Source organism: Camelus bactrianus, chromosome 3 (genome assembly GCF_048773025.1).
Source record: "Camelus bactrianus isolate YW-2024 breed Bactrian camel chromosome 3, ASM4877302v1, whole genome shotgun sequence".
NCBI lineage: Eukaryota > Metazoa > Chordata > Mammalia > Artiodactyla > Camelidae > Camelus > Camelus bactrianus.
In genome coordinates this window covers 65,676,900-65,704,052 of record NC_133541.1, presented here as the reverse complement: position 1 = coordinate 65,704,052, position 27,153 = coordinate 65,676,900, and the positions used below count along the sequence as shown (strand labels likewise).

The 27,153-nt window shown below is 36.1% G+C and overlaps 2 protein-coding genes across 11 annotated transcripts in view; one reads left to right on the top strand and one right to left on the bottom strand.

Annotated features, from left to right (window-relative positions):
* Positions 1 to 17,786, bottom strand: part of SLF1 (SMC5-SMC6 complex localization factor 1) — a 54,751-nt gene extending 36,965 nt beyond the window's left edge. For 2 of the 3 annotated variants that reach the window (XM_074360356.1, XM_074360357.1), the window contains exons 1-5: positions 13,429 to 13,539; positions 9,497 to 9,610; positions 9,252 to 9,327; positions 7,863 to 8,103; positions 3,221 to 3,383 (exon numbers count right to left, since the gene is read on the bottom strand). In XM_074360356.1, the coding sequence (XP_074216457.1) occupies positions 3,221 to 3,383; positions 7,863 to 8,103; positions 9,252 to 9,327; positions 9,497 to 9,610; positions 13,429 to 13,485 (651 nt within the window). In that variant the 5' untranslated portion in view covers positions 13,486 to 13,539. Of the gene's footprint in view, positions 1 to 3,220; positions 3,384 to 7,862; positions 8,104 to 9,251; positions 9,328 to 9,496; positions 9,611 to 13,428; positions 13,540 to 17,644 lie in introns of those variants that run through there. The other variant, XM_010949567.3, reaches the window with a different exon arrangement.
* Positions 17,781 to 27,153, top strand: part of KIAA0825 (KIAA0825 ortholog) — a 348,749-nt gene continuing 339,376 nt past the window's right edge. For 6 of the 8 annotated variants that reach the window (XM_045512550.2, XM_045512549.2, XM_045512551.2 and 3 more), the window contains exon 1: positions 17,782 to 17,916. The gene's annotated coding sequence lies outside the window, so the exon portion shown is untranslated. Of the gene's footprint in view, positions 17,917 to 27,153 lie in introns of all 8 variants that reach the window. The other 2 variants (XR_012505528.1, XM_074360355.1) reach the window with 1 other exon arrangement.

Here is a 27,153-nt window from a genome sequence, read left to right as displayed (position 1 = left end):
CAGGATCATGATGTTTAAAATAAGAGTTAAGTGTATAAAATGATTAGCATAGTGCCTGCCTGGCACATAGTAATATTGGCCTAGATTAATAGTAGCAATAATTCTCACAACAACCAAAGTAAGGTAAGTATTAGATTCTACATAAAAAGGAAGAAATTCAGTCACAGAATAAATGACTTTCCTATGGTCAAAGAGCTAACAAGTTATAAATCTAGGTCAACAATTAGTTATCTGGCACAAAAAGGTTTTTTTTTTGGTTATTCCTACTATACTTCCGTAAGAATTTTCTGTGGTTCATTTTAATTTCTTTCTAAAACAGGACTAAGTATCCTTTCTCGTGATACCTTTCTCGGTCCAAACAATTCAGACACATTAGTCATTTGTTCGTCTGGATTTCTATACCTTGCACATAATTTTAGAAATGCACAATACACACTGAACTATAATTAATACTTTCCATCTTCTGTTTTTCCCAATAGTAAGCACTTTTAAGTCTGGCAGTTGGTCTTATTCATTTTCCACAGCACATTGCGTAGTGCTCAGTAAAGTCTTCAATAAATAACTGTAAATCTGAACTAAATAATTCCTAATTCTGTTACTAAGTGGCTTTCCCAAAAGTTAAGTAGGTTACACAAAACTTATTCTTTTAAACAATTGCTTAATTGTTACTTTTAACTCAGTCATTTTATATGGCAACTCTTCTTCGAGGACACTTTAGAATGCATCTAATGAGGAATATATTATGTTCGATGCCCCAGTGGTAGTTAACTTCATTTTGGTGTCTTGCTTTTCTTCTATCTTCTCAGAGGGGTTCACAAAATGCCTCCCTTATTTGGAATGAATGGTTGTGAACGCTCAGCTGCCTAACGCAGAACTAAGAAAACAATGTATTCTAAGAACAATTACAAGTTAGGGATTGTCTATCATTTTTGCTTTATACTTTTGCTGTCCTCCAGTATTTCAGCAGCTGAATGTGACCACTGTCAGACTACTGCAAAATAAGGTTATGGATAAAACATACTACATATTACACTTTATTCATTTCTTTCCATAGAAAAAGAAAAATTCAGATTTTTTTTTCTAATTTAGTTAAGAAGGGTCTTCATTCTGTTGATAGTTAATACTACCTTTAAACTGTTGAGATAGTAGATCAGATATGATGCTTCTGGCTGCAAGTAATAGACTACCAATTCAAACTAATGTAAACAACATGGAAATTAGTAGCTCACAACTGGCAATGTGGTCCAGTGCTAAGATAGGTTTCAGAATTGATTAATCCAGAAACTTTAGTATCTCTACAAAAGCCTACATTCTGTCTCTACACTTTGTTGTTTATAGAATTGGTTTTTATTCTAAGGCTACTTCTCCTCATGGTCAAAGAATGGTGGCCAGTAGTAATTCAGGTTTTATCCTTCCATGTTCACATCTAACAGATGTCAGGCTGCCAGTGGCTCTCTTTTCGGAATGAGAAAGAAACTTCCCAGCTGCTCTTACATACCTCTCTTCATGTCCCATGAATCAGAATTGGTTCACATGCCCATTCCTAGACCAATCACTGTCAAGGACAATGAGATTATCCATAGTCCAAGCAGATCCATCCTCTCAACTAAGGTCAAATTTCCAATCCACATTGCTGTTACTCAGTAGGGAAAGGTAATTATAGAATGATATATTACATCTACTCTTGGAATAACTTCAAGGGTTGTTCATAATTTCTCTATTAATCTAACAAATACAAATAAGAACCCATGTGCCAGGCTTTATGCAAGATGATTCAGATAACTATGGAAAAGACAGACACCATCCTTGGTGACAGTGTTTTTGGTTTATATGGGGAAAAATACATTAACCAAGTAATCAGCCAGTTAGTTAATTACAATTGTGATGAGTACTATAAAGCAAAATAATGCTATCGGACACATCATTGGTGAACCTAACTATTTTAAATAAGGGGATCAGGGAGGCTTCCTTGAAGAGGCAACAAAATAACTGGAAACTGAATGATGAGCAGAAGGCAGGCAGGCACAGGGAGTGAAGAGTAGTGAAGAGGACATTTTTAGACAGAGAAGATAGTTTTTGAGAAGACACTGAGGTAGGAAGTAGCTAAGCCTGCTTAAAAAACTGGGAGAAGGCAGTTGTGTTATAGTATTGTGAGCCTAGAAAGAAGTAGAGCAGGTTACAGTTGCAATAGGTAGGAGTGACAGGAATCCTGCAGGAAATTAAAGCCATGTTAGAGGTTTAGGACTTCACCCTAAGGGCAATGAAAAGCCAACTGAGAGTTTTAAGTAAGATCAGAACTTTAAGAAAGAGCATTTTAGCTGTTTCTTTTGACTGAAGTTGAATGAACTAGAGAAAAAGGTAAGAGTTACTAGGAAATTAGCAAGAGTGAAAAAGTACAACAACAGGGAGAGTAAGGAGTCAATGTTAGGAGCACAGAAGAGGATGAAGTCAACATGATGTCAGTATAGGAGAGAAGCAGTTTGACTGAAGAGGCATCTGAGATAAAATCAACAGAACTTGATAACTGACAAGATGTGGGCAAGAAAGGAACGGAAGGTTTCAAGGGTAATTCCCAGGTCTCTAACATAAATTATTAGAGAAGAGGTTGTGTAGTATCTATTGAGATAGGAGACACTGAAGAAGGAGCCGGTTTTTGCTAGAAGATCAAGGTTCTGCTTTTAGACATACTACAAATTCTCTCCCACCTTGAGTGACCCTTCTTAAAAATTCTTTACTTACCTTCAGAGGAATTCTTCTAGGGTTATTTCCATTCATACAACTTATGGAGTGATATTTAACCAAGTGGGAAGAGGGAGGTAGAGGAAATAAAACAGGAAAATATTTCTAAATTCTTAGAAATAGTTCCCTCTTCTCCAATGGGAACATAACCCAAGAATTCTCATATGATACTACAGCCCACTGCTATTTTATTTATACTGATTTAAAATGCTTAAAATTATTTTGTAATAAACATCACTAAAGCACTGAAAACAAATGTAGAGACTCAAAATAAGACAAGTGTTAAATTTAACAAGCAAGCTCCTTTCAGATTCATTAGAAATATTCTCAAATATTCAGCAGTTGACTTCAAAATATCATTTTAATTACTTCCAATAATATTTTCAAAACTCAGAATGCAATTTAATTTTAATATATATTTGACCATACCAATACTTTATAAAATAAACATTTTTAAATGTTTACTATTTATTTTACTTACCTCTAAAAGAAAATCCCCTAGATACTGAATTGGATAAAATGGAGCCTTAAAGTTATCTTTTTCTTGTTCAGCCTTGATCCTCGCATTACTGGCAATCACATGAGTTATTCCACTTGGTGAATTTTTGGGTAAAATAACATTTGCTTTTCCAGCCTCCAAAACTCTAAAAATGTAAACAGTATATAAAGTATTTTTTTAAGTACATTAAAAAAAGTATATTCAGTCTAATTATCCAAATCAATTACTTCCTAAGACTAGAAGCATAAGTTTCTGAAGAGTTAACTCCTTTGGGCTATTTGAATGCCATGAAGAATAACTATAATAGTGATTTCTTAAATTATAAGATGCTCAGAACGGATGCTTAAGAAATGATTCCATTCTCTCTACTTACCCATTTCTTGATATGGGAGAAGTTTTTGAGCATCTTTCCTTATTTCCTAAGGAAAAGTCACCTTAATAAGTTAAAACAATGAAAGAAGTCTAAGGAAGTATTTACCTTAGAAGACAACACATCTCCATGGAAATCATTCTGGACCACTAAAAATGGAACAAAAAAGTTGCCAACCTTCCTCTAAAAAATTAGGTTTTGAAAAAGTTTAACTTGGATCTTCATTAAAAAATACATTTTACATTTAGACTCAGAAAACACATACACACACACACACACCACCATCCCAAAAGTTTCATGACAGTTCGTTTCTGCTTAGGATTGGGAAAACCACAGGAGAACACTGCTACCACATGACATAAGAAAAAGTCAGTTAAGAAAAAGCCAATTAATCCACAAAATTATAACTTTTCATGAACTGACATAACAAGCCAACTAAAACATTTAATTTCCAGAAGAGTGCTAAGCACCTTTGTGAAGTGATTGGATACCTAAACTATTTCACTTTGCCAGAGCACAGGAGAGAAGTGGCCACCATAAAAGCAGGTAAGAATCAGGTAAAATTTTAACCAATTTAAGGTCAAGAGCAGGTAGCATGACAGTAGTATAACTGGGAGTCCCTGGTATTAAAAAGCCCACCTTCACTTGCAAGCTCTTATGCCATTGGCCTCTATTAACTATATATGAAAAGGATTAGGGGCAGGTAACAGCAGGTGGCACCCATTGGTAAAAAAGGTGGGCCAGTGGGGACTCGCTGCCAACAAGAGATCAATGTAAAACCAGGCCCAACTCTCCTGGATCCTTCTCTCATATGAAGCAAAAGCCTTGAGTCATTTGGGTAAGGTAAGATAGTTTTCTACCTTCAGAACCAGGAAAAGATGCACTCCTTCTGTTGGAAGGTTGGAAGTAAAACGTATCTGCCTTTGGGAAAGAGATAGGAAAATCCCCTGCTGTGCAGCCCAAAAAAGATTGGAAAAGGGGCAGAAGCAAAAGCTATTTGCCTCTAGAGAAGGGGCAGGCCACTCTCAGGCCTAGGTTGTTGCACTAGGACAAAGCTGAGGCCTAATGCTGGAGGAGAAGCTGGAAATTCTCTCTTTCCGAGGACCCTACCCACAACCATGGGAAATCGAGACAGAAATAATAAATTACAACTCCAGAGACCAAAAATATGAAGAATGCTACTGAAGCCTATCTAGCAGGACTGAAAACATACCCATCTTTACCCCTTCAGTCTAGAAATAGGTAAGAAGCAAGAGGGGAAGAATATGAAAAGTCATTCTGTGACCAAGTAGTACAAGGAATACTGAAAGCTAAGAGTGAAGCAAGAACGCTGGTTAGAACCCTCCAGCACCCCACACTAAGCACAAGAAACTGTAGACCATTGCTGTAATAAAATGAAATGCTTCATTGAAGATGACAACAGCATTAACAAAACCCAAAGCCAGTTCAACAAATGACAAGATTAACTCAACCACCCAAACTAACTGCCTTACAGGCAGGCCCATTTTATATAAATATTATTTACCTCAGCCTCTACTGCTCTCCTAAATGGCATGTCCATGCATGCAATAAATAAATAAAAAAAAAAAACCACCAAAAAAAATGAGAAAAAAACAAGCCATTGTCAAGAGATAAAGGAATAAATAGCACAGAGAGATGATCTGTATGCTGAAATTATCAAAGTCACTTTAAAATAACTATGAATGACATGTTAAGTGATATAATAAAGTAGGTGGACAACTTGCACAAAGATATGGGGAATTCAGCAGATTACAATGGAACGGGCAAAAGTAAAAGATACAAGATACTATATCAAAGAAGAATTTCTTTGATAGGCTTATCAATATACTACACAGAAATGAGGAAGGAATCAGTGAACTTGACTATAGGTCACAGTAAATATTGAACTGAAACACATACATACAGAAGTCGGAAAAAAGAACAGAACAGAGGAAGTAAAAACTGTGAAACAGAATCAAATGGTCTAAAATATGGGTAATGGAGCTCCATAAGTACACAATAGAGAAATATTTAAAAGATAATGGCCAAGAATTTCCCATAATTAGTAAAAGACAAACTTACATCTCCAAAGAGCTAAGAGAATCTCAAGCAAGTAACATAAGTATAAATAATACACAATAAATAAATAAAACACACAATGCACACACACGTATCTGCACATATAATCAAATCACTAAAAACCAAAGGTCAGGTTGCTTTTTAAATTTTAATTTCCAACTGTTCGTCACTAGCATACAAAACCATAATTTTCATAAAGTCACTTAGCATCCTGTGATTTTGCTAAAGTCATTAATTAGTTCTAATAGCTTTTTTTTTTTGGTAAATTATTTAGTATATGACCATGTCTTTTGGAAATAAAATTCTCAACAAAACACCTGCAAATAGAATTGGCAATTATTAAAAATGGATAATACATTATGATGAAGTAGAGTTTCTTTCAAGAATACAAGTTTGGTTTAACATTAAAGAATTGATCAAAATAATTTAGCCTATTAACAGAATAAAGGAGAAAAGTCAGTTATCTCAACAGAGATAAAAACTTTCAGAAAAACTGATGTATAATAGCACCCAAAACATGAATTAGCTAGGATTAAAGTTAACAAAGTTTGTGCAAGATTTATACAACAAAAACTATAATACATTAGTGACAGAAATTAAAGACGACCTGGAGAGAAACAGTCTACTGATAGGACGACTCAATATTGTTAATATCTCAATTCTCTCCAATTTGACCTATTGATTCAATATAATTTCAATAAAAATTCCAGCTTTTTTAAAAAAATAGAAACTGACAACCTGATTCTAAAATGCATATGGAAATAAAAAGGATCCAGAATCACAGAACAATTTTGAAAAAGATAAAGTTGGAGAACTCACACTACCTGACTTCAAGACTCACTATAACACTATAGTAACCAAAACAGTGTGTTGTTGGTATAAGGTAGATACAGATATCAATGAAACAGAATAAGTCCAGAAATAGATCAAACAAATATGGTCAACTGATTTTTGTACTAGGGTACTTTGGCACTAGGGTGCCAAAGTAATTGCAGAGCAATTGGAACTCTCATACATTGCTAGTGTGAATGTAAAATGGTACAACTACTTGGGAACCAGTTGGGCATCTTTCTCATAATGTTAAACACACAACTGCCATCTGAACAAGCAATTTCGTTCCTGGATATTTAGTCAAAAGAAATGAAAACATGTCTAAGTGAAGACCTGTACTCAAATGTTCACAGCCACTATACTCATATTAGCAAAAACCAATCCAAACTAAAAACACCATATATGTCCATCAGTGGGTTATTAAAATATATTGTGAAATATACAGAGTGGAATGCCACTCAGCAACAACAAAAAAAGGAACTGCTGATATATATAACAACATGGATGAATTTCAAAAATAATGAGGTAGGCAAATGAAACTAGATCAAAGGAGTATATATAGTGATGATCCCATCGATATGAACCTCTAAAAGAAGGCAAATCTAATGTACAGTAACAAAAAGAAATCAGTAGTTGTCTGATTTGGTGGTGCAGAATTAAATGTACAAGAACACAGGGAATATTTTAGGATGATGTAAATGTTACAGATCTTGATTGTACCGTGGGTAACACAGGTACATTAAGTCTGTCCAAACTCATATCAAAATGTACATTCAAAATCTGTGCATTTTATGGTCTATAAATTACACTTCAGTAAAGGTAACAAAAAGCCCTTGGACTCTCATCCCCAACCAAAACAACAACAACAACAAAAAAACCTGACATGGCAGTCTTAGAATACTGTGTACCCAAAGAAGTCTTTTTAAAATATGGTGTAAAAGATAAAAAGATATTATGATGAAAGCAGTATGAACCATAAAGACTGCATTACATAAACCTAGAAAAAAAGCCTTTGTACAATGTAATACTTCACTTGCAAAAATCTTTAAGTGCTTCACAGATAAAAACAAAAATCTTCCAATTATTTCTTTAAATTTTGCTTCATTTGGCTAAGAGATAACATGGAAAGTAACAGAGAGACCATGTGAATAAAGCAGTAATATAAAATAGGTTTTGTTCCATTAGACACACAGTTAAATGTGCAGAATGGCTTAAATAGATCAAAGAATAAATTATCACAGCTCATTTGGAATAAATTAATAATTGCAAAGAAACACAAAAAAGTTATGCAAGCAAACCAAAACTGTTTTCACATTCTTTGTTTTAGCTTTTATGCGATCTCACCTTACAAGAGAATCACTTCGTTTATCAGCTCTAACAAGGAGGACAACTTTCCATCTATGGAAGGCTCCTGGAGCACCAGTTCGTTTTAGTTCTTCACGCCATCTTCTAGGTGCTGACTGCATTTGAGGTGAATAATGAGAGTCTTTTTCAATTTTATATCCCCATTCATAAGTTGTTTCATCAAGCCATCTGCCACTTCTGGCACTATGAATTATGTAGTCCTTAGTTAGTACCCACTTTCCTAGAAAGCAAATGAACTGTCATTCACAAAAGAATTTTGAATCTGATAAATGGTAAACAATAAAGACCAAATATAAAATTTGGCCTTTTTCAACATGAGACTTTTGAGATACATTGCCAATGTTATCTTTGAACTATGTTTTCCTAAATTTTTTGATAGTGAAAGGCCTACATCACTGAACATTGTATGTAATCTTTCCCATGAGAAATAATTATAATTCTAAATGTTACTGAGTAAAATATAAACCAAAGTTTTAGTAAAATAAAAATATGGTATTACTTAAGACTACTATTATTATTCACTATTTTGGGTGAGATTTATAGTCTTCCAATGCTAAAAACTTTTTCAATAATGTTTACAGAATCATACTTTGTGAAACAAATTTATTGAGTTAGAGAATTTTCCAGGATATTTAATAAGTAGTTTCTTTATCTGGGTATCTATAATCTTTTTAAACAGCAGAAAGAATGTATGTTTTCATTTGTGGAGGTAATAATGAACCCAGATGTTTTTCTGTTAAGTTACTCCAAAAAATGGTAAATTCACCTGAGTTAAATACTTTTTTTTTTTTGGCAGTAAGTGGACTAATGATATGCCAAATCAATCACAGCAGAGAAAAAAAACTCCAAAAGGAACATCAATGGTGACAATGGGAAAGGAGACTAAGCCCTAATTTAGGTTTATGAAAATTAAAATCTTAGAAAAATAAAATAGAATGATCTTTGCTTCAGAGAACAGTTAGGAAGGGAAGCAGCAGCAGGAGAACAAAACCAGTAAGTCTTTCTAATAACAGATAGAAGAAAAGAAACTTGACTGAGAGTAGCTGCGGCTTCAACAAAAGCATTTTTTTAAAAGGCATTTTTGTGTCAAAACTTTTTGTTAAAGTATTTTTTCTTACATAAATCACATTAACTCTTTGGCAAAGCAAATATTTCTGCCTCTTTCACAATTTTTCAAGTGTTACAAAATTTTCCACAGAAAAGTAATGCAAAAAGTATTATGCCAAACAAATAATTCAAAAAAAATAAGGAGAAAAACATATCAATATCTGATATAATAAACATACTATCTTTCCAGAGATTAAGGTACTTTTTCTTCTCCATGAAGATTTTTTCTAAAGGGTGAGGAGAAGGTAGTAGGTAAGTTACCTGCTGCACAAGCTGCTAAAAATTTCTCACTCTTACACAGGCGTTCAGCTATAAGATGTGTACAGTTTTTGTATTTCTGTAAGGAAAAATCCACATAAAAGTGTTATTAAGGGAAGATTTCCTCTTTAATACATTCTTCCTATTCTTACAATATCAAGGGGGCATTTTACCATTCTTAGGCCAGTATTTTAACTAGTTATTTTTCAACTATTTCTTGAACATTTTGATTACGTTAGTGTACTCACCTCACTCTTAATAAAAGTGCAATCTAGTTTTAAAAGCAATTTGCCTAGAGCTTCTTTTTCTTCCATCTTAAATCCTGTCATCTGTATGATATGCTTTGGGGCACCATCTTCCATCTAATATGCAAACACATAAAGAAGACAACATATGTTAAAGATATTATTCACAGGGTTGACATTTTTATTTTTCTTAACTATGAGTGCTAAAAATAAAGACAAAGTATTAAACATATAAGACTTAATTGTGAATACCAATGTTCAATTGCTTATGTGCAATAGAAATTAGTTTTAAGTTACCTTCTCAAAATGTGGCTGTAAACAAAAGTGAGATTTGTTTTCCCATTTGAACACTGAAAGTATGCATTTGTAGACTAGTTGCCACTAAAAGACACTAATGAATATAAATTCTTCAGAAAAGAACAGATACTTCTAAAATATTAGCACAATACTAGCTTCATATTAAAAGTATTGTTTTTGGTAAGAGCTTCAGAAACAAGGACACTTGTGGACAATGAAACTTAATTAGATCTCAAAACAATTTTTCAACTGTGGACAGATATTGAAGAATACATGTAAGACAACAATAAAGTTGATAAACTCATGGTACTATAGCACTTAACACCAATCAGTTTAGTATAGTAGGTACGTATAATGAACCTGGATCCTATTCCCGATCCACATTTAACTGTGCTATATATATGTTAACTTAATTACCTACAAAGTAGAATGAAAAATTACACGGTTTACAAATTTATTTCGATACGGACATTACTCTATATCAAAATGCAGTTCACAAAGCATTTCATATTTGAGGTGGCGCATTTATTGAGCAAGAGAAGGAAAATTCACAGCATTTCTAATTAGAATACAGTTTTTTTTTGTTTGCTTACATGAGGTTAGAACTTTAGAACTAGATCATCTCAGAGAAAATCTAATTTCTCATTACAGATGAGGAAAGCAGGAACTAAAGAAATCAGGGTAATTTTACAAATTCTCTGTTTTGTCTGGATTAGTGTTCAATTAATGCCACAGGCAGAGTAACAACAGTTGGCTTCTCTCAAAACAATTAAAAGTAAACTTCGAAAATTATCACAAAAATTATTACCAGGACTGGTAATAGACAACTGATGAAGTAAAAAATGTTCTTTACAGAAATTCTATTTTAAAAAACAATATATACATATATTTATGTTAAATACATATGAACTATACACATATATGCCGTATACATCAACAATTATTTAAAGGTTGAGATTTGTTTTAGAGTAAAACTTGAAAGTAAGTCTCAATGTAAACAATTTAAAGCATGATTTAGGATTAAGAGTGAACCTTCATTTACTTTGCTTAGAGTTTCTACAAGGAGAAACCTCAGCTAGGGTAACAGCACTCCTGGTTTTTCTCTTTACCCTTCATCACTCTGTGCCTTAGCAGAACTGAATATGCTTTATCATATATATCTGCATATTTACAGAGACAGTTCATATTAATGCTTTCTGACATGGCCTAAGGAGCTGCTGGTAGTACTGTATTGCCTGGGTAGGTAAATCAATTCAGAGGATATGTAATAAGTATGTAATAAATATGTAACACACTGGAGTTGCCCATCATATCCATCCCCTCTAAACCACTTTTTATTTAGTAAAAAAGCTGATCTGACCTCAACCTATCTTTCATATTTCTCTATTGGCTCCAGAGGAGGGAAAGGGATAAATTGTATTAACCCCCCAAAAATCCTAAAATTGAAGATACAGAACACTAAAAAAAAGTGTCTTCAAGGGTAAGGATCTTTGATGAAACAATTTTTATAAGTTTGGTCAGTACAAAATTGTAAAGTATATATAGTAGGGCTTGGTGACTTATGAAATAATCATACATATAAAATACTATCATCAGTAATTAAAATGTAAGTAGTTTCTCCCATAAGGAACTCTACTGTATTAATCATCCAAACTTTGAAACCACTTACATGGGTGAAATAACACAGCTCTTGAGTGATAATACTCATTAATACAGACTAGTAATATATAAAAACTTTACAAAATATACTGTTGCTAAATAGTGATTTAGCCTTCTGATGTAGAACACATATTAACACACATACAACACAGCCACATATGGATTATAAAGCATATGACCATAACTAGGGAGGAACACTGCTTTCATTAATTCTAGGGAATGATTTAAATAAATTCTTTAAGCAAATTTCCTTTAGAAAATAACAAGTTCTTTAAGAAATACTAGTGAAATTCAACGTATCTGTAAACATCACCTTGGTATTCTAATGAAAAAGGCAATCTAATTGTTTTTATAGTTCTTGAAAGTCATTTTTATCAAAGGAATATACATGTTTTAACCATATATGTTTTACCTACTACTTGTATTTTATTCATGTATTTAAGAGTTCCAAAAGCTATCTACTAGGATATGTTGCCAAAGAAGGGAATTTTGAATAGCCTTAAAAACCTAAAATTTTGCCCATCTGGCTATTTTAAAATATCGACATACAGTGATTACCGTTCAGTAATAGGAAAATACAGAAAACAACAAAAAATCACCTAAATGCTACCACCCAAAAAGTTTTATTTAAAGATTGTCTTTCAACTTTATTTTTCTGCTCCCTGAGAACTCAATGTTATGCAGAACTATAAGGGGAAAAAATCTATTATACTATGTTTTTATTTTAGATCAAGTCAGTAACAGCTATTTTATAATTTGCATGTTTATTATTAACAAGGTGACATTTTAACATATTTTGGGTTGATACATAAATTACTGAATGGTTTGGACTTAAGTAGAATTGTGTATAATGCACAGTTTTCATCTTAAATCATATTCTCTTTATAGTGGAATAAATATAGCCACTTTGTATATTTATCAGCATTTTTTGTCAAAGCAAGAGTCAACAGTAAAATGAAAACAGGACCAACTATACTTAATGGTAGAAATCAGTAAAGCCTTTTTAAAGCAATGTCTTTCCTTTGAAAAATAATTAAAATGAAGCTGAAATTAAACAAGTGAAGAGGAAAGGCAAGTAAGAAACACAGGTAAAAAGCTGGCTGTCTTGATTCAAACAGGATGCAAATATGAATGTTAAAAAACAAATTAGAACAGGGCATTTACAAGTTTATCAGAAAAACTGGGCTATTAACTAAACTTTCACAAAACTATGAATCCCAGTGATGGCACACAATCATAAGCAGTTTTTTCTAAAGAACAAATTCCATTAAGCTAATCTAATAGAGTCCTATAATCAAATGATTTACTTAAAGTAACAGAATTTACAATACATTTAGCAATGCTTTTTAATACCACATCATATGACAAACTAATAGCTTAGATCACAGATCCAATAATAGTTACATGGGAAAATTACCTATATATACAGAAATAGACAGACATATAAAGATAGATTTATTTAATTTATAAAATTAGTGGTTTAATGGCTCTTCTTATGACCCTGCAGTATTAAGAAAACAATAAAGAATAGACAAATTTGCCAGTGAACCCAAAGAGAGTACTATACAAATTGGTGTAACACCTATCAATCACCCAGACAGTTCAAAGTCCTTAAAAACACAGTCAAGTTTTGTGCAGGTAATTGGTTCTGGGTATGGAGATTCAAGAGGTAACTGCTAGAAGTCATCCAGCACAAGAAATAAAGTAAATAAACTGCAATATATTGTACCAGTGGTATTTCTGGGAAATTAGAGATTCTTCTAGAATTTACAGGGGGTGCTCCTTAAAGCATTCACACAGAAGATACTATCCTAACACAATAGGAAAAGAAAACAAAAAAGAGAGCATTTATTTTTTGCTTAAATGTTTTATCTTTACTGTCAAAGTTTTAAAATATGTGAGATTCTTAGTTACAAGAAAATGCTCTGTAGTAATTCAAATAAATTCTTAGTAATTAAAAAAAAAATCCAGTTACTTACCTTGAACTGTATAATACACACAACTAAGGAGATAATGATTGTGAACAGAGCTGGCATTTACGCAGAACAAGCAACTGTCTGTGGTGTGGACTTTCCCAAAATATCTCCCACATGGGCCTATCCCTGATGCCTGAAATTCCTCTGTAGTTGGTGCCAGTAAGAAATGCAAATAAACCTATAGCCCTCGACTTCATAATTAAGGACATTTTATTACGCAGTAGTAGACTTTTAGGTCTATGAGTTCTTTATAACATGATACACAGCTAGAACACCTTTGAAGAATAGCTAGAATATGTTGAAAAGAGAACTCAGAGAAACAGACAGGAATATAGACATGAATACAAAGGTCTGGTTTGGGAAGGAGGATCAAAGAGCAGGGTATAACAGTTGGGTGAAAGAAAAGTGCAGCAAAAAAGAGGGGCAGGGATCTAGGGTAGAAAATAAGGATAAAGCTTTCCTATTCTGTATTACAATTTCTTTTACAACCAGACACAGGGTATTACAGAACTTTGAGAATATAATGCTATTTTATAAACTGTATACTATTAGCTATGATAAAGGATTAAAAAGTTTAATTTATATATTTGCATTTAAGAACTTAAAATTTCCCCAAAGTAACTTTTACTGATTTGTCTTCATTTTAATTAACACATGACGATAGAAAATTTGAAAAATACCACAAAATATATAGAAAGATTAAAATCACCTCAATTCCTTCACCTGGTAATACCACTGTTAGTATTTTGGAGGAGGAGTTTGACTTGAAGGTTGTATGTATGTGGGGGGAAAAAAACCCCAAATTTAGATAATACAGTTCTGTATATAAATGTTTATGTAAAATTATATCATGGTCATTTTTCCCATGCTATTGAATATTTCACGGTTTTGAGGCCAACAGGTTGAAAAGCCAGTGGTTTCTTAGTATTTGTTATTCTAGTGAACAACTTTGATTTTAAACCTACTTCTATTTTTATTTTAAACCTACTTCTATTTTTTATTTCCTACTAAGGGAAATCACCATTAAAACTTCCCTCCTTGAAAGGACATACCAAGCCTTGAATCCAATCAATACTGTTGGTTTGAATTTAAGAGCCTGAAAGATTTTCATGGTATCTCTTATCCAAAGTATTTAACTGGGAAAGTAAATTAAAACTGAAAAAGGTCAGTTAAAGTGCTGGACTTTTGTTTTAAACCAATACCACAAAAGGAATACATAAATCACAGTACTAATACTGTATGAGTAAAATCCTCTTTGGCTCTAAATGCTGTAACATCAAGTGGAGTTTAGGAATTCTGTATTCTCATGAGTTAGCAGCCAAATTAGGCCTTTGCCTTAATTTAATTCAGCTGCACTCTGGGAAAAAAAAATTTTTTTTTAAATATGTAGTATCTGTTTCCTGTCCCATCCTTCAAAGACTGTGGATGTGTACGTATGTGTTTATGTGCATATATACATATATATACACACACACACACGTAAATTAACTATTTGACTAAGGTCTCCAATAGTGAGACTTAAGGGATGTTCTTACTTCAATGACATTATTGGGGAAAGAAGCAGTCATAATCAGTCTCTTTGATGACTGAGCAGTAGAGGAAGTGGAGAAGCAGAAGCAAAATGGCTGTGGTGAGGGAGAAACGAGAGGCTAAGAGGACTTAGGGAGATGTCCAATCTATCTGGTACTGTATAAGGCAGACTGGACTAGAGATGCTAGTGTTAGAGATAAAGGGGCCTGAAGGAAGTAAGATAAATATGAGGGGTGATATTCTGGCAAAAAAACAGGATGGACAGAAGACACTGGGGCGGATAAAAGTCAAACCTGCTTTAGTATCCTAAGAACTTTTCATTACTTAATAGAGTATAAGGTCTAAGGTTGACAAAGCAAGATTTTGTGTTCTATACACTTCATATATGTTCATTTCCTTCTTGAAAATGTAAACGCTATTCACCGTTCTTATACAGATGAGGATATGGGGGAATCTGATAAATTAAGAAACTAGCTCAAAGGTATACAGCTAGTAAACGGTGAAACCAAGATTCAAAGATCTGTCTGGTTTCGCAAGAACTATATGCTTTTTCTACAATACAATTTGACTTTAATTTCAGGATTTAGCTGAAAATTTTTAACCACAGAATTTTACAAAGCAATCTGTTTTCAGCTAATGAAAAAGAAAAATAGATCGCATGCAAAGGAACCTACTATGAGGGTGGGGAGACATTTATATAGCAGTATCACTAAAAATTTTTAAATATAATTACAAATTAATTTCAGAAAAATAACAGGAATGTCTGAAATTTCAAGTATTTCTACGAACAGTCTAAAGAGTACCCTTTTTCCTTAGAAAAAAGAGAAAGTTTATTATGTTCCTCTCAAAGTGGGTTTGGTATTAATGACTCATTAGACTAATTCATATGGGCTTCTCTTCAAAAGTAACAAGTGTTTTTTCAAAATAATTTTGGTATCAAGAATGTAAGAACTAAGTGAATTTAAACGTTTCAAGGATATTTTACTTTTAAGCAGTAAGATGTCTCTAGATGGTGAGAAACAGTACATAGTACATATTACAGCACATTATTTCCTACCAGCATATTTAAGGAGTCAATTACAAGAGTAATTAATATACTCTATTTTAGTTATGTTTTTGAAAAAGAGGGTTCTTCACTTTCTTTAGGTTTTTATTTTTCAAAGCCTATATGGAATTACTGATTTTATTTTTTAAATGTCTTGTTTAAACAGTGAAAAGATCCTTGGAGTAATTCATCAGGGAAATACTGTCTAGTTAGTAAAATTATACTATTGGTTTCCTTAAAAACAGTTCTTGGACATAAGTGGAAACTATGGATACCTATTATGAAATCTTAAGAATTCTGAATTTTGTTTATGAAAAGTAACCACATTCGACTACCTTTTCAAAGACCTTCACATGATTTACACTTTCTGCTTGAGGGAAACCAAAAAATATTATATCATATAACTGAACTTCACTTACGTCACTAAGGAAAAGGAAAATCTGTATTTAGAAATCAGATCTAATAGGAGCATGTTTGATTATTGAAGGCCAATTGTCTTCACAATAAAAATTTATACCTTCAAGTATTTAAACATCCTAGTTCATTTAAATTAAGAATACTGAGTTAACTTAGACATAACCAAATTAACTCCTTTATAAAAATCCATCTCCAATTATCAAACTTACGTATTAAAAAACTGTAATACAGGTTAGTCAAACTTGCCTAAAACGGAAACATCTTGCACATCAATAGGTACTTCTAGGAAATGAGGCATAACATAAATTCAAAAGTTCACAAGGCGCAGTCTGTGACATGTACACTGTGAATTCAGTTTAAATTTTCATTCATGTTTCAACAGAAAATTTTTTTTTCTTTCTTGGTATAGGATATTCATTTGTCAAAAAGAGCCTGGCTGTTCCAAATTCAAGCTCCATCTAATCTCTGGGTCAAATCCTTATATGGACTACACGAAGCAGATCAACTTTTTGTCAATATTTAATCAAAGGCTTTGGGAGTGGAAGAAATCTCAGGATAACCACTTAGTCTTGTTCCCTGCCTTCAAACAGCTGAGTTATTATAATCCCCAGGAACAGAGACCACCCCCTCTCCTGTTAGGGAAATGTGTGTTTGTGTTTCAAGGCCTACAGTAGCCGCAGAGATATGTTCATTACCATTTGGATATGTTTAAAATTCTACTACGGAGAAAAGAATGACAGCAGTTTCCTCGTCACAGGAAGGTGGGCCTGGGGGATCCCAGCCACCTGCACTGACGCTAAGTTATGGAAAGCAGCCAAGAATCTGGGATTCAGGGAGAGGCGTCCCAGTCGGTTCTATGGAAACGTGAGACGCGGGTGGCCTAGCGCCTTCCTGGCAGGAGACCGAGCTGGAGCTGCGCAAACAGGAGGCGGGGGAAGCGACTCAGCCCTGCACTGCAGAGGCGCTGGGCGGCCATCCCCGCGGCGGCACGGGCGGAGTGGGGCGGGGTCTGGGGCCGCAGCCCACCGGCGCCCGCGCCGAGCGCGGCGGGTCGGGCGAGTGCGAACCAACGGCGGCTGCGGAAAGCGCCAGAGGTAAGCGCCGCCGGCCGCTCACCCTGGCCCCTTCCCAGCCTCACAGCCGAGAGCCGCAGAAACTTCGGGGGCACGGAGGAGACATTCCCACAGAGTCAGGGTACACCGTGTCTTCCGAGCTGAGGCCCTTTACCTTCCCGGCCGGAGTTTCTGAGCTGCTTCCTTCGCGCGGCGCCGGTGACAGGGAAGACGACTGCCGCTGCAGCACTGGCTGCTTCACTAATCCGGGCTCTGGGAAATAATTTCCCGCCGCGCGCTCCGCGGCCCCGGAAGCTATTGTGCCACTTCCGGGTGGTTGTCAGTGACGCTCTCGAGCCGTAGTCAGGGTGGTCTGAGTGGGTGCTGGGCTTGATTCTGGCTGGCGGGCCAGGCTCCTGCTAGAACAGCGCTGAAGGTGGGAGACTGGTGAGTGATTTTTCTGGGTTGCATTCTGGGCCTGGTATTTCCAGCCGCCCGGGGCGCCGTGCAGTATCTTGGCCGGCTCAAGAAGTGAGCCGGAAAGCGTTGAACCACGAGTCCCCATCCAGCCCAGAGGCGCTTAACCCTCTGTGCTGCTGGAGAAGGCCCTGAGGTCCCCACTTACCGTCTTCTCCACACGCAGTATCTATCTCCAACTTGGAACTCGACCTCGGGTCCCTTCGTGCCCCCTGGGTAATGCCAAAGACATCTTGAACCGCGACTTTAGTACCGAGTCTCTTTACCAGTTATTAAAGTGTCCGTACTCCCCCATTTTCAGGGTTTGGTTACCCTCAATTCTCCACAGCTGTTTTACCATCCTTTGCCTGAGGATTGTTTTCATCATCCTGGGGTGCAGTGCCTGGGAGGTAGGCAGTCGGCTGAAGAGAACTTTTATGTTTTGGAAGTGGAACGAGGGGGTCGTAACTGACAGCATTAATTCAACGATCCCGCTGCAGTTTGATTTGGGTGAGAATGGTGTTTTCCTGGCTGCTATGAGCTAATGAAATAGGAGAACAAGCTTAAAATTTTATGCGTGGGTTTTAGATACACATTCTACCTTTTGGAAACCAGTGATCTCCTGAAAGTAGGTGTGCTTTCAGAAAGGAGTACCCCTGCACTGTTCCAGGCTTAATAATGAAGGATTCAGGAGAATTTTAGATAGAGGTCTGAGAATAGTTTTAAGGAAAAATTGCTTCTGACGAAGGAATGATGAGGAAAGGTGCCCATTCAGTCGAATATTTAAAGAAATGTGATGTAGAGAACTTTAGCGACTTCTTGAGTAATGTAGTTTCTTCAGGTAAGTAGTTTTTCACTAACGACCTTATATTTGAGTGATCACCTGTTCCATAAAAGGCAGCTGCTTGATTTTTTCCAAAACAGCCAGCTCCATATATAATACAATTAATTGGCAATTGAGACTTGAACCCAGTCTACCCAATTCGAAACTTTGGCTCTTTCTACTATGCTCTATATTTCCTCTCATAAATAACCATAACAGAATCATTCTTTCACTCAGGTAAAATTGTATAGATAGTCTCTCACATTCAACAGTCAAATCTCTTTATACTCAAGTTTTGCTATCCATTTAAGGAGTGTGTTAAAGAATTAATTCCTTAACATGTTAAGGATTTAAAGAATCATCATAAAGTACTTTTGACTTAATAATCCAAATTCTTTTCTGTGTTCATCCTTAGTTTTATCTTCTTGACTCAAATACAAGCAATCTAGAGACCATCAGTTACTAGAAACTCTAAGTACAGTGTATCACCTATCTCTTTCGGCAGCTTCTATTTGTGAATTGTAGAAAGAGAAAATGAGGGAATAAGCGCAAATTCATAAAATTGAATTCTGTGATGCCATGTAAGGAAGTATTATTTATTATTAGCAGAACTGTTCTATTTCACTCATGTAACTCTCAGATGGTGGTTATCACCCATTTTAGGAGAGTACGCTTAACTGGACGTGCCCCTTCCAAATATTATACTTTATGCAAAGAAATAGAAATAGCTTAATTGTTAAGGAATTTAGTAAAATCTAGTTTAAATGACCAGTACTAGAAGTGACATATAAATTAATTCTAAAGATTATCTTGTTTTACCAGAAGACACAAGTATATATGTACAGCTCACTTCAAATATTAATGTCCATTATATTGTATTGACTTCTACGTGAAAGATATTTGCTTTGTGTATCTCACAGATAGAACTCAGTGACATTTTGTTTTTGATCAAATTTCAGTGCTTATGAAGGTTGAGATTTTATCTGTTTTGTTCATCTCATACCCAGCATCTAGCATTGTTCCTGGCATGTAGTAGAGGCTTAACAAACATTTATTGAATGAACAATTCCTTTTTAAGATGTTATTTATCTCCAGACAAGTATTTGTACATATGTGAGTTTTTTTTTTTAAAGGGACTTAACCACATAACTAAATGCATATTTATCATTACTCACTTTGATCCTGAAATGTAATGTTCACTCCAGAACTCATCCATAGACGGCATAGTGGTATCCTGCAAAGAAGACTGGAGAATGAGACAGGAGTTAAGAGAATACTTAATGTTTGTTATTGCTTACTCTCTGCCATGTTACCCTATAGTGCTGTGAGGGTTAAATCTAAATTATCAACCTTGATTTAGGGATCAGAAAACAAAGATAATCTTTGTAACTCGTCTTAGGTTTTACGCAGTCATTAAGTTTCAGAGCTGTGATTTGAACTAATGCTGATTCCAAAGGCCATAGTATTAACTGCTCTGCTGTTCTGTTTACAACTGGATTTTAATCCTGGCTCATCTACTGACTAGGTATACACAGGGAAATCTATTTCTGAGGATCATATTTCTCATGTATAACGTATGGGTTGGAGTAGATGATCTACAAAGTCCCTTCTGGCTCAAAAATCCTCTGACTTCAGTTGACTTCCAAGTATTACCTGAATGTAGCATTTCTAGTGTGCTAGAAAATCTTCATGAGTAGTTTTACATGTCTTTATTGGTATCTTCCACATTGGTAGATGTAGTTATGTTTTTGTAGTTGAAAACCTCAGCCATGGTTTTTTTTTTTGCCAATTTATGACACTGATAAGTCACTGAACCTTTGTGAGCTAACGTTTTCAAGTGTAAAACAGACCCACAGACATGCTCTGAGGGTTAAGTGAGATGATACATATATACATACATACTGCCTGACACATAGTTGGCATTAAATACTCTCTTCCTCCCCCCAAATACTGTGAATTTAAAAGATTGGTAAATATAACAATGCTTTATAGTTTAGCCAAAGTTAAACAATCTTTTCAATTACAGTCTACTAGGAAAGAAAGTTATATACATGAATAGTTATTGTATGAACAGTTTACATACAATCATTGAACACAAAACATGGTGGGAGCACAGAAAAGAAATTTTGCTTCCAGGAAGACAGATGGGAAAAATTTTTATGAAGAAAGTAATGCCGAGTGGGGCTTTAAAGGATGGTGAGGATTTTGGCAGGGGCATAAAAGGGAAGAATGTGCCCTTAGAGTATGCAAAGGTATCAGAAAAGAGATTAGTGAGTACACTTTAGGTATGTGGGATAGGTGAAGGCTAACGATAAAAGGTTAAAAAAAAAAGCTGAGTTCAGGGCAAGCTGTGGATAACTGGTCATGTTAAAGATGTTAGGCTTTCCACACGAGCAATGATTTTTGTGTATAACCAGAATAGTGTGGAGGACAGGGTTGACATTTGATTTCTTTATTATGGAGATGATACCCATTTGGTACTGAAACATAAGAATATGTAAATAAGCCAAAAAGGAAAATAAATGGAAAACTGCTCATAGCCCCACTTTAGCCCCAGTCAAACACCTGCTCACTAACCCCCAACCCCAGCTGTGTCCCTCGCTGGCTTGGTAGTATCCCTCTCCATCCTAGAGAATATTGAGCTGTGACTCACGGTTCAGACTGGCCCAGAAGTGAAGGGGCTCTGGGGGCCCTTCTGGCCCAGTTTCTGGGTCTTCACCTTAAGGGGACTCACATGGGGACTGGTCCTTAAGCACATGCTTCTTACCAGGTTGGGGCTGGCCTGCAAGTGCATTGTTCCGACAGGGTAGGTCTGGGCACTGGCACCTGGGTGTGACGGCAGCGGGCTTCTGGGGGCAGGGAGCGGGGTGCTGTCTAGGGGTATGAGGTCTTCCCACCCCTCCTTCCTTTATCCTCCCTGGCGTCTGATTTTGGGCAACTACCCGGCCATCTCTGAGCCTGTTTCCCCATCTGAAATCACAGGGTGGACTGGGTAATGGACGCTTGGCTTTCCCCTCCCAGGAGCGGCTCTAGGACCCCACCCCATGGTGGGGTCAGATCTGGATCTGCCTCACTTTCCTGACTTGCCTGCATCTGGGTCCCCCAAGAGCACTCCTTTTTGCTCCATGCCCTTCCACGATGCCTTCTCTACAGAGAAACAAAACAAAAAAGAAAGCAAACAAACCAACCATTTCTCTTCTAGGGTTTGAAAACTGCTGAGTTGCTTCCAAGCTGCTCAACACCCGGCTCTGCCAGTCATGCAGAGTACGACTAGGCTGTGTCTTTTTAAAGGCTGGAAAAACACCAGGTTTTGGTCATTAGAAGTGATGAGTTTGCAGACTGCTGACTCACCTCATCAGGTGACTCTGGTTAAGGGAAGTTTTTGAGCAGTGAACTCAGTGGCTGCAGTTGAGTCAGGAAGCAAAAGCAAAAATCAGCATAATTATATTAAAAAGCCTCAGAAAGCAAGGCAGAGAATGCTACCTTCCAGCCTTAACTGCTGATGTTACTGAAGGCAAGTTTTTGACACAGTGCTCCACCTATTTCCTTGTAAACTTTGGTTAAAATACAAATAGACAAGGAGAGAGGCAGCTCAGGAAATATCCTAAATTGCTAGTATTTTATCTAACATATATGTATACACACACACCCATAAAAAGAGGAAATGAACATATATAGCTGTTTAAATCATTTGAGGGATTCTTTGCTGAATGAAGTTCTCAGGGCAAGTGATCTAAAACTAAAAGAAAGGACGCAATTGTCATTTTGATTAATTAGGCAAATAAGTATAATGTAAAACAGCTGAATTTAGAGAAGACCTGCGTGAGCTTAACCTCATGAACTTACATAGTATGATTTTAAAGAAGTTACTTAAGTTCTTTGAGCCTCAATTTCTTCATCTGTAAAACAGTAATATCAACTGCATGGATTTATTGGGGTTAAATGTGAAAACGTGTGAAAGGACACAGAAGCGTCAGAAAAATTTTATTAGGAATCTGTCTAATTTTGTCATTATTTAATAAAATCTGATTGCTTTAAAATAAGGTTTGCATCTCCAAACCGCGAAATCAAACAGACGAGTTCAAATCCCAGCTCTGTCACTAGTTACGTCATGCTGGGGAAGTTACTTTTCTACTCTATTTGTTTCCCTGTTTATAAAATGGGAATAGTAGTAATGCCCACATAGGGCTTTTGTGAAGACTAAATGAAATAATGATGCCTAGAGTTTAATATGGTGGCTAGACTTATAAGTACTGTGTTCACTGGAATTCCCAAGAAGCAGATGCAAAGAAGGGATTAGATGTGCAAGAGATTTATTTGGGAAACTGCCCAAGACGGATAAAGGAAAGGGGGCTAGAGTAGGAATGAAGTTCCTTCAGTTGTTACTGAAGGTCTGACAGCCTGTGCTGGAGAGGGGAAGGAAGGGGAGGAAAGTGAGAAGAATCTGAAACCACTGCACTGTTCTAAGAAAGCCTCAACAGGCCATGAGGAATCTCTGAGCCAAAGTCATCTGTTGGAGGAATCCCATGCCACCACAGTACTCAATTTATGTTGGTTATTAGCAAAAATAATTAACAATTGTCACACAGTATAATCTACAAGTATGTTTAAATGTCAATTCTTGAATTTTACTGCCTGTCCCCACATCTCCTAAGAAATGCACAGTCCCTACTGCCAAACATTGATGTTAACATTTGAGGCACATGTTCCTAGACTAACAACTTCTTATGTTTTATAATACAGTTTTGTTAGCCAGAGAACAGTTAAGGAACCAGATCTTCCAAAACTTCCAAATAACAGCTGAAAAATTTAAACATTGGCTAAGCAACTGATTTTTTTTGACATTAGGTTATTAAAACAGTCTAAATTTCTAAATTCAGGTAGCCAATAAATGTAATGATCTTAAGCAGCTGAGTAATGTTACTATCTATAGTTTGAATATTAACCTAAACTTGAATGTCCATTTCACTTCTTACTGAAGGGAAGCAAAATATATGACTCCAAAATATGCCACTTTGGCATGTGGATTATTTTGAGCCAAAGATAATCAAGACCCAGCAGACTCAAGAAAAACTTTGACCTCTCTCTTACCTACCTAAAAGAATTTAGATGGGGGCCCTGTACCAGGAAGAGAGCTACTACCAAGGAACAACTTTCACCTGAATGACCTATCTGTATGGCAGGGCAAAGGTCTAATCACCAAACATCTGCTCTCCTTATCATCCTGTGAATTACCCTCCACCCCTTTGAAGTTCTGGGCCTCTATCCCATTCCTTGGCTCAGGATTGCATATAAACCTCAACTGCTCAATTTGCCCTTGGGTCTCAGTCTTATGGAGCTCCCATATGTATGTAATTAAATTTGTTTTCCTTCTGCTAATCTGTCTTATGTCATTTTAATTAATAGATCAGCCAAAAGAACCAAGAAGGGTAAAGGAAAAATTTTCCTCCCCTTTATTACCAAAGATACTTATCTGGTCAAAAAGATCAAGGAATTATATTTTGTCTATATCCAACCCCCACCCCGACCCCCTCTCTTTTTTGTTGTTTTTAACGGAAGAATTGTAGAGCTCAATCAGTTCAATGATCTACAAATGTCAGGTCATGACCCATCAATTTGGTAAATACTAGTCTGCATATTTGTTTCACTTATGTGTAGCTTCAGAATTTGTGTATTAAGTGTGTTTTTTACTCTGAATCAAGGTTAAATTTTATACAAGAGATTTAGACTAACTTCCTTATACAGGAGGAAATGAGAACTAAAGAGGTGGTTTAGCTTGCCCAGATAACTCAGGAAACATGTGAATTGAACCAGAAGCTAGGTCTTAAGAATCTAAATTTAGGATTTTTCTTTTGTATCATGCTTCCAGGAAAAGGCTTCTTATTTATGCTACTTAGGGCCCATAAATTACTCTGTTTTCCAGTTGGTTAATATGTTAGTCCTCTTCTGTCACTTTCATTATTTGCTTGCTAAGATTTACTGAAAAGAGCTCTTCTCTGACTGTGGCCATTGAGTGTCAGGGAGGATGTATAGCTACAGTTGTTTTTAGCAGTCAGCAGCTGTGCCACATACCTGAATTTACTGTCCATCTTCTGGGGAACACAGCGAATTTAACAATTTAAATCTGGAGTTTACCAGATTTATACTGAAGCATGATGGGAGCTCTTTTTGAGGAGCATTATACTGATAAAGTCTTAATTTTTACTAATACCAGTAAACAGTATTCTGTATTTCATTGTCATGACATTGTTTACCCATTTCCTTGCTTTTTTTAGATTTCAGCTCATCAAATATTTTCATTTTTAAAATACAAGTTTTGTGTATAATGATGTGATCATTTATTCCTTTTTGATTTTTTAAAAAAATGTATCATTCTTTCCCTTTCTAGCAAATATTCATACTGAAAGGGAGCAGAATAGGCTGCCCCAAAGTATGCCACTTTGGCATGTGGATTGTTTTGAGCTGAAAGTAATGAATACCTAACAGACTCAAGAAAAACTTTTACCTCTCCCTTACACGGGGAAAATACTTATACGGGGGCCTGTACCAGGAAGAGAGCTACCAGCAGAGATTACTTTTATCTGAATGACCTATCTCTATGATGGGGCAAATAAATGCTCTCCTTATCCTGTGAACTAGCCTCCTCCCCTTTGAAGCTGCAGGTCCCTATCCCATCTCTTAGCTCAGGATGGCGTATGAAATTCAACTGCCCAAATTTCCCTTGGGGTTCATATTTTCATGGGGCTCCTGTACATACAAAATTAAATTTGTTTTTCTCTTTTTAAACTGTCTTCAATTGAGTTATTAGACCAGCCAAAGAACCTAAAGGGAAGAAGGGCAAAAATTTCCACCCCTACCTACCCTCAGAAATGCCTATGGGCAATTTAGCTTTTCTGTGTTGGGTTCACTCCTCCGTTATTCAGAGATTTGACTGGGAAAGAGCTTGGGAGTGGGGCTGTTTGTAAATGGGGCCCCTCCTAATCTCCATTTCTGTGTTGCATTATGTACCCTGTTACCCTCGAGGCTGCCTGTGCTCATTCTTTTGATTTACTTTACGTGGTCATGATCTTTTTGTGGCTTTCTCATTTATCTAACTCAACAGTTATAAAACTTTTGGTTTCAGGAGTGCTTTACACCCTTAAAAGTTACTGATAACCTCAAAGAGTTTCTATGTATGTAATTATGTCTTCTTACATTACTAAACAAAAGTTGGTGTGCCCCACGCACGGTGAGGCCAAATAAACTGAAACATTGGAGCTTAGACCAGAGAATGGTTTACTGCAGGGCCAAGCAAGGAGGATGGGCAGCCTGTGCTTGAAAAACACGATATCCCCTGTGGTTTTCAGGGAGAAGTTTTTATAGGCAAAGTTTGAGGTTGGGGAGGGGCGGGGGGGTGGGGATGCAGGGTGTGTGACTTTCTTTTGATTGGTTGGTAGTGAGATAACAGGGTGGTGTTCCAGGAATCTTGTGGTCAGCCTGAAGTTACCATGCTCTACCTGGATCAGGGCCTTAGTTCCTGCAAGAGCTCAAAGATATTATGCATATTCCTTGAGGAACCAGGACCCTGCCCCAAGGCTACACTATTGTTTTTTGACTGTTCCTCCCTTCCCTGATTAGCAACTGTTTGAATCAACTCTTTGGAAGGTCAAGGGGGCTGAATGAAGCATATTTCCTACAAAAGAGAAATGGGGAGAGGGGGGTTATTTGGGGGGATGCAGGACAGAAAGGATTTGTACCAGGGAGCACCCTGCAGGGTCCTGCTCTGTTTCAGTTATATTTATTATATTACAAATTAAAATAGAATATTTTAAGAAATATTTAATAATAAAGCCATTACATGTTAACATAAATAGCATTGAAAATAACTATTTTTAATAACAAAACTCTCAGTGGAAGAATGGCTATCTTTTTAACATCGGACTTAATAGAATAGTGCTATTCTATTCCAGAGCTATTCTCATAACTGCTTCTGCATTCAGTCTTTTGTGATATGTTGATTTGGTTGAAGCAAATGAACAAAATCCAACCTCATACAGATGTATAGTTGGAAAGAAAAGGAGTATTTTAATGGCCTTTTTGGATAATTGTGAATATTTTTCTTTGATCTGTCATCTGAAATAAATGCACAGCCTAAAAGTTGAGAGTTACGTTTTATTTGGCGGTAGGACTCAAGCCAGAATGACAGCCTCTCAGATGGCTCTGAGGGTACTGCTCTAAAGAGATAGGGGAGGAGCTAGGATATATAGGAGCTTTACAACAAAGACCAAGTAGTTGGAACAGTAAAAGATGACGTGTTATCTAAAGAAAAACTGGCATCTCAAGTTAAAGAATTCAGTGCTTTTTTATGGAGGAAGCAAACATTTGGGCTCATTGAGCTCATTCCTTTGACAAGCACCTAGCTATCT